The following is an 8557-nucleotide window of genomic DNA, read 5'->3' as shown; positions in this document are numbered from 1 at the left end:
CTTCTTTTCATATTCCAATTTACTTTTTTTAATAAATTATTAAAACAATTGAATTATTTTTTTGTTTTTCAAATTAAATAATAAAACTAATTAAATTCTAAATATTAATAAGTTTAACTCATTTTCACATTCAAACAACCAAAAGTAATCTAGAAGCAAATTTTGGACTCATTTTTACCAAAAATCCCAGGTTTTTGGGGCAATAGCGCAATCAGATGAAATTGGTTTTCCTCTCACTGTTGGTGGAAATACTGCTTCGAATGTTGAAGAAATTCTCATGCCGTATCTTAATACATTATCACAGTTTAGGGAAAATGTACGCGCCATAGCAAGATCACATAAAGGTAATTTGCTAGTAAAGGTTTTTTTATTTTGAAATGTATATAAAGGTAACTTGTAAGTCGCTGCGTGGCCGAAAAAACGACAGTCATTATAACACGATTGTTTTGTTTCATACATCTTGTGCCAGCTTACTGGTTACCATGTATGTTACTTTGTGGGTTTTTTAAACATTTTTTTATGTATGGCTGATAATTTAAACAACCCATTAGTGACCACTGGGTTGGAGCAATTGCCGTTAAGTGTCTTGCCCAAAGACACATACTTCCGCAATAGTAGCAGCGAAGAGCTTTGAACCCATCACCTATAGGTTAGAGACAGGCGCGCTAACCACTTTGCCGCATAAATTTTCTACTCCAATTATTTGGCAACTGTAATAAATTCCGAAAATCTGATCCTGATCTGGTGCTTATACTGTTAAACAATTTTTAAGTAAGGCTCTGGTGCTTAGAAACTGTCGCCGAGAAAAATTAGGCCTAACCAATTATATAATAAATGATATATATTTCTTATTATTGGCATAGCTAGTGTCTTATTCTATTAATTTTGTAGTGAATTTTGTTTTTGTCCAATTTGGTAGTAAACAAAGAACATTTAAAGAAGTATAAAACTGTATTCTCAGTGAGTCATGATTGGTCCATTGTTAATTGTTTAAAACACCATCAGAATATTTAGACATTATGTGCTTTAAGGTATCCCGTCTTCCCCCACCCTATTATATAAAAAACATATCTTTAGTGTCCGAGGTACTTGAGTTATGCGACTCACTGCGAGATGACATCCTCCCTGCTCTCGGTGTTCGGTTAGAAGATAAAGAAGGATTGAAAACAATCGTTAAACTTGTGGATAAGGATCAACTCATGAAAGAGAGAGAGGAAAAGAAAAAGGTAAATTTCATATTTTCTCTTATTCTGTTCTATGTGGATAAGGTCCCCAGCGTTGCATGCCATGGGTTGTACGATTTAAGCAAAGATTGGCTCATTATCTCATTTTTCTAACATGACAGTATAGTTAAACTTCGAAAAAAAGCATGTTAGTTTTTAAGTAAAATATGTAATACCTGATAAAAAAAAAATGGGCTAAAATTTTTTTTTGTGTTTATTGTATTCTCTTTTTTTTTAGTTAGAAGAAAAGAAGGCAAAAGAAAAAGAAGAGAGTAGGTTGGCTGCTGCAAGAAAAAAGGAAGAGAAAGAAGCTCAACGGAAAATTCCACCATCTCAACTATTTTCCAAACAAACAGACAAGTTCTCTGCCTTTGATGACCAGGTTTGTCATACATCACGCTCTACCCTACGACATATGGCATAAATTTTACCCTGAACAAGTTTTACCCTACGACATATGGGATAAAATTTACCCTAAACAAGTTTTACCCCACCACATATGGGATAAATTTTACCCTAAACAAGTTTTACCCCACCACATATGGGATAAATTTTACCCTAACAAGTTTTACCCTACCATATACGGCATAAACTTTACCCTGAACAAGTTTTACCCTACGACATATGGCATAAATTTTACCCTGAACAAGTTTTACCCTACGACATTCGGCATAAATTTTACCCTAAATATGTTTCACTCCACCAGTACCACATATGGTTCTGAATTGTATCTCTATAGTAATAGGAAGTTTAATTATGCTCTAGATAAATTTAGTTGAGGGTTAATAATTAAGAAGTGAATGTTCACCAATTCAAATACAGTCAAAGTCAACCAATATTCTGCAATAATCTATTTATCTGCTGCAAATTTGGTAATGGGGCAATTTTGACTAAAATCGTTTATACCTCTGGCGTGCCCCAGTGTAGGCCCTCACACATATACAATTCCTTTAAAATAAAATATGCGCTGTCCAATAGAATAGCTCTTAAAAATTCCTAAATTAGTAAAGCTGCATGCAAGATATATTAGAATTATAAGATATGACATTTCTTTCTTCGCAAAAAAAGATGGGGTTCAGATTTTGTAGGTATGGTCAATTGACATGTGTTCAAAAATGTAAGAACTCTTGGCCTTGTCCTACAATTTGCCAAACAATTTTATTTTTTTCTTTATACTACGCTTTTTTTTTAAAAAATCAACATTATTTAAAAAAAAAATGTTTAAAAAAATGAACATTCAAAATTATTAATTTAATTATAACATCCACTTTATCCACACCAGGGTTTTCCTACGCATTCTGTTGACGGTAAAGAGCTCAGCAAAGGACAAACAAAGAAATTACGAAAATTATACGACGCACAGACAAAACTATATCAAGAATATATGCAAAGTGTTTCAACTCAAAATGGGAGTTAATGTTGATATATTGAGAATTAAAAAATATTTGCAACTAAGATGTCACTGCGTCAGATTACTTTATAACTTATTCCAATTTTATTCTGTTGTTCAGATTGGGTATAGCGGTGTTTTTGCATTGTTTATGTGACATTAAGTAACACAATGTTTAATTTATTGCTTAGGTGACATTTGTAGTAAAGTTATCATGGTGTTGGCTGCTAGTGTATTTTTCATAATAAAATTAGATAGGAAAACACAGCATTAAATAATATAACTTTAACACTTCTTTGTCAAATAAATAAAATTCTTCTCATTTTCTTGCCTTAACTCTACCAAAATTGTGATTTTTCATAGCAGTAACATGTTTAAAAACCATACAATATTAAGTTTAAGTTCAATTTGTATTTGGAAACCTTATTATTTCGGCCAAATATGTGTCTTTGTTAAACATAGCCTTAGGTGGTAGTGTTGTGTGCTTTCGTTACAGTGCAATGCGCCAAATACACCATATAGTACAAGCACAGTTTCTTTATGACAATGGTCCCCAAAGTATGAGTCGCGACCCAAACATGGGTTGCACAGGGTTGAAAAATGGGTCACTCCAAGGTTATTTAAATCTATTCAAACGAGATAACCATAAACTGTGTACTGCAACTAATCAACTTGGGTGTCTTGTGTCTTCATACATGTTCAAAATATAGTATAGAATGCATACATTGAAAATAGATTTTTTTCGATGTTTGAGGCTTGGGTAAATGGGTCGTGAGATGTTCATAAAACTCTGATTTGGGTCGCGCTAAAAACTTTTGAAACCACTGCTCTATGAAGTAGGAACAGTATGCAACACTAATTAATCAACAGTGTTTAATTTTAATTGCTATCATAATGTCCCATAAGAGCTTTTTCTGAATGTTGGGTTATCAGTAAAAGCAATGTCTGCTACTGCACTTTCTGAAGCATTATGCACACCACTTGTTTGGGGTCTTTCTTCTGATACATCAAGCGTAAAAGTATCATCTTCGTTTTTTCTGTATGAGAGAGTTTTTTCCATTGCTTCCATTATTGGCAGGCTGTGGGATCTAAAAGTTTTTACTGGTAGGACTTTGTATAAAATACACTAAGCTCAGTTATAAAAGTAACATGGATTTTTGGGATTGGTTCAAATTTATTGAAAGTGTATTTGATATTTTTACACAAGCAACTTCAAAGTTGCAGTAATTTTTTCTTCCATTTTCGCATCATATTTGTATCTTCCCATACTGTTGGGTGGGGGAAGTTATACATTTTAACTATATTTTCTTGTTCCATTTGTTAGTATACAAAGAACATTCAAAAAATTATAAAACCATATCCCCACGACTTCCATAGACTGTTGTTAATTGTTTAAAACACTATCAGGATATTTGGATATTATGTGCTAAAGATGTCCCACCCTACTATACATGTGATGCTTTAAGCTTATACACAGTAGTCTTACCTGTGGTATCTGTATCCAATAGCGCATGCAGAAGTTAGTAGCAAAGCTGCTACCATTGGAATCACAAACAAGAATGGAAAAGTTGAAGTTGATGCAGCTACAGTTGGGGGCAAATTGCTGCTTTCATCTGGAAAAGAATAATCAGAAAAAATAAAACGTAGCTTATTCACTTAAAACAGTCTAGTTTACGCACTAGGCGTAGCGACCATGCTTATTTTCTTTTAATATAAATATGTTTTTAACTGTAAGCATGTTTAATGTTGTTTTGTCGCTTAATTCTGTCTTTTTTGTTTAAAATATTTATAAATCTTTGCAACCGTAATAAGGAGACAAATAAAGTTATTATTATTAATGTTTGAATTTCCCCTTACCTTTATTGTTACCCACATCGTGTGTGTTAATATTTCTTTCTGTTGAAGTTGTTGGATTAATGACTGGCCTAGTTTGTTTATCTGAGAAAAGAGTTTACATTTGTAAGATAGAACAATCATGTTTAAAGTATAATATGGTTGAAGTATTATATTCCAAACTTACCAAAAGACATGACAGTAAGTTTATATGATGTATATAGCTTCCTACATAAACAATATTAATTTTTTATTCCCATTAAATGAGCACAGATTAGATCAGTGTAACTTTATAATAATTGGGTAATGAATAAAAGAAAGAGTTATTTTGATGGTACCAGTGGTTGGGCAACGGCAGTCATTATAACACACAATTTATACAACCCAAAAGGGATCAGCAGGTTGGATAAATTTTTGTTACAGTTTCTTGCACAAGGAAACTTACGCTCACAATAGTAACTACAAGCGACAATTGCTTCAACCCAGTAGTCACTAAAGGGTTGTTTAAATTATCAGCCACACAAAAAATAAAAAAAAATTACAAAGTATAACATACACTTGGTAACTTGTAAGCTGGAACAAGGTTTATGAAACAGAACATCTGCGTTTAACCACTGTCGTTTTTTAACCACACGAGGATAAAGCATGTTACATTCATAATACAAATATACTTAGTATTGTTACCTTGAGCAGAAGATACACAAACAGGGTTTCCAATCCATTTTCCATCTTGACCACATTCAATAAACTCACTGCCCGAACTTGTTGTTCCATTAATACAAGTGATCGCCATTTGCGTTCCGTATAAATTTCCACATGAAGTGTTAATTGTTTTAAATGGTTGATTTTTGAAGATTTCATGAACTTCAGGACAGCGAATAACTAAAAAAAAATTTATAGTGAGCATGAAGTAACAAAGCAATTTTTGAATTTTGAAAACAATAGCATTAAATACAAAATTTAAAACTTCAGCCATTTTGACAAATAAACGAAATTCTTCCCGTTTTTAACAAAGCAAGTAATTTCTACAAATGTGTTCTGAAGATACAAAAATAAAAGGTTAGACTAAAAATCGTATTTGATACTTTCTAACATAGAAACCTGTAATGTTTATTTACATGGGACATTTTAGATTATGTCTGTTTATCTTATTGTGGGGATATAACTATATGCATCATTGGGCAAGACACTTAACGGCAATTGCTGCAACCCAGTTGTCATTAATGGGTTGTCCAAATTGTCAGCCAAACATAAAAAAGTGAAAATATAACCAAAATAATCACCCACAAAGTAGCATACATGGTAACTGGTTAGCTGGCAACACGAGGTGTATGAAACAGAACAACCGTGTTATAACGAGTGTTGTTTCCTGGCCAGGGGAGGATAAAGCAAGTTACATACATTTAAAAATTTTCGAGCATGGATGTTTTTGTAAGAATCTTACCATTGACAACAATAATAACAATACAAGTATCATGATTTCCAGCTTCATCAACAGCAGTGTACCTATGTTCATACATTCCTTCACTTAAGTTAAGTGGAGGCGGCTGAATGGGGAGTTCCAATCGAACTTTACCAGAATTGTCGATCGCTTTTGGAATCTGAAAATAATTCACATCATGTTTTCCTTGTTATTGTTCACGCAGTGCCATACTTTTTTCAGATGGGTTACAGTCTTAATTAAAGTTTGTATACAAACTTTCCATTTTATATACCTCTGCCAGAGAATTTATAACATGGGTATTTTTCCATACAGTAGACACATTTGGTCTAATGTACCTTCTATCTACTGTCGAGTTATAATACAGGTGCTTTTCAATGCACAAAACAGACAATGTGTATTCATACACCCCATGACCACTGCCGAGTTATATAGTGTGTTTCATCTAATTTTACACAGTGAATTCTTAAACACCAGGCATAAAACATGAGGCTGTATTCATTTATCTAATGTCCAATGTCAAAAAAAAATTACCTCTAAGAAAATTTATGAAAATATTTGCATAGTAGGCCTAACTTTTGCGATCCTAATTTTTTTTTATTTTTACTTATTAAATTGAAAAAAATCACCAAATATTGAAGCCTTAAATAGTTCTAAAACAAAAATTCACTCATTCTAATAATTGTAATTTAAACATTACGTGGGTTCAATGAAAATCAAATATAAAAAAGACTTCAAATATAAAAAAAGCAAAAAGCAAAGAAAATCAAATATAAAAAAAGACTTAACTTACCAGATAATCAACTAGTACTTGCTCTTTACAAGTTGGAGCTGTGAGTGTTATCGGTTGAGGGCAAGTCCCATTAAAATTGGGCGGTTCACCATCTGTTTGGTTGGTTGGTTTATCACATGTACCATTATATTCATTCCCACACATACACACGCGAGTGGTTTTACGATCAGTAGGATTTGAAGGAGAATATGGTACTGGTATGCAGAGACCTGTACAGTTGCCATTTCCAATCAAGCATGGGTTGGTTCCTATAGATATTTAAATAAAATGTTTAAGAAGTATTTAGGTATGTAAAAATGTAAGTGTACAAAAGTATCCATAAATAAACTGCATGTGGTTATAAATCATGTTTTTCTGTAATAATTCCTAAAAATTAGTGTTTAGAATCATATAGTTAGCATCAAATTCAGATAAATCAGCATGCATCTAAAAGTGTTCATGGCCAACTATGTCTTAAATACTAGGTACCATGACATGCCTCGCCAAGGAACTTCATCTATGTAGAATTGGAACCTAACACTGGTCGTGTCTTACGCCCCTTTTTGTTTTCATTAAAAATTCAAATAATTATACATAAATAACTGTTTTTTTGTCTGCTAGGTGTAGTGAAAACGCTTCTTTCTTTCAATAAGCGAAACTATATTTTTAACTGTTGGCATGTTTTAACAACTGTTGTTTTATTGTTATATCCTGTCTTTCCTTTTTAAATATTTTTCAATCTTCGCTACCGTAATCAAAATAACAAATAAAATTTATTATTCCTTAAAATAAAAATGGCAACACCAAATGATACCGACCTTTTGTTCTTGACACATACGAACTATGAACATCACTCGCTTTATCAAATATTCGCGGTCCAAAATCTTCCACAGTATTTCCATCAATTTTCATTTTCGAGATCACTGGTTTGTTCCAATCGGACCAATACAAGTATCCTGGGTATAAGAAGTATGAATATAAATGTAACTTCACCAGCACCAGGGCAAAGTGGTTAGCATGCCTGCCTCTAACCCAGAGGTAAGGGGTTCAAAACTCCTCGCTGCTACCATTGTGGGTGTATGTGTTCTTGGGCACGACAGTTAACAGCAATTGCTTCAACCCAGTGGTCATTAATGGGTTGCTATCAGTCATACATAATAAAAAAAATGAAAGTAAAAAATAATCACTCTTAAAGTTGAATGAATGAATGAATGAAATTTACATACATTGTAACTCATAAGCTGGCACGAGGTGTATGAAACAGAACACTTGTGTTATAACGACTGTCGTTTTCCGGCCACACGAGGATAAGGTAAGTTACAATCAAATATTCATTCATCTTCGCGTGCACTGGATAACGACAGTGGTTATAACACGATCATTCTGTTTCACACACCTCTGCCCTCTTACGAGTTACCACGTATGCAACTTTGTGGATGGTTGTTGTTTTGTATGGCTGACAATTTGGACAACATATTAGGAATCACTGAGTTGAAGAAATTGCCATTAAGTGTCTTGCCCAAATACACATACGCCCACAATGGTAGCAATAAGGAGCCTAAACTCATAACCTATGGTGGCTACAGGGCCAGGTACTACTTAAATGTTTGAAGATTTATATTTTCTGCAGAAATCGTATTGTTTTAGCACCCTTGACCAAGTTTATTAGTGTATGCAAACATACTGTAAAAAAATGTTATTTAAACTTTATATATAATTTGTTTATCACAAAATACATTGAAAAATAAAACACATAATATACCTTTGAATATTGTAATACCAAACACATGTGCAGTGTCGCGTGGAAATCGTTTTACGATTTGTCTATTACTGCCATCTATGCCAGACGATTCTATCACATCTCTTTTGGCATCACACCAATATATTCTTTGAGCTAA

The 8557-nt window shown here is 33.0% G+C and overlaps 2 protein-coding genes across 2 annotated transcripts in view; one reads left to right on the top strand and one right to left on the bottom strand.

Annotated features, from left to right (window-relative positions):
- Positions 1–2935, top strand: part of LOC100180961 (cysteine--tRNA ligase, cytoplasmic-like) — a 12708-nt gene extending 9773 nt beyond the window's left edge. Inside the window, 4 exon segments of the mRNA XM_026836366.1 lie at positions 191–344; positions 1078–1226; positions 1462–1605; positions 2506–2935. Coding sequence (XP_026692167.1) covers positions 191–344; positions 1078–1226; positions 1462–1605; positions 2506–2640 — 582 coding nt within the window. The 3' untranslated portion in view covers positions 2641–2935.
- LOC100177832 (low-density lipoprotein receptor-related protein 6-like) overlaps positions 2757–8557 on the bottom strand; it is a 9520-nt gene continuing 3719 nt past the window's right edge. Inside the window, exons 5-11 of the mRNA XM_009863989.3 lie at positions 7478–7615; positions 6681–6928; positions 5891–6047; positions 5131–5328; positions 4471–4551; positions 4100–4226; positions 2757–3701 (exon numbers count right to left, since the gene is read on the bottom strand). Of these exons, the coding sequence (XP_009862291.2) occupies positions 3503–3701; positions 4100–4226; positions 4471–4551; positions 5131–5328; positions 5891–6047; positions 6681–6928; positions 7478–7615 (1148 nt within the window). The 3' untranslated portion in view covers positions 2757–3502. The remainder of the gene's footprint in view (positions 3702–4099; positions 4227–4470; positions 4552–5130; positions 5329–5890; positions 6048–6680; positions 6929–7477; positions 7616–8557) is intronic.

Source organism: Ciona intestinalis, chromosome 1 (assembly GCF_000224145.3).
Source record: "Ciona intestinalis chromosome 1, KH, whole genome shotgun sequence".
NCBI lineage: Eukaryota > Metazoa > Chordata > Ascidiacea > Phlebobranchia > Cionidae > Ciona > Ciona intestinalis.
The sequence above is the reverse complement of the archived record's forward strand: the minus strand, read 5'-3'. Positions and strand labels throughout refer to the sequence as shown.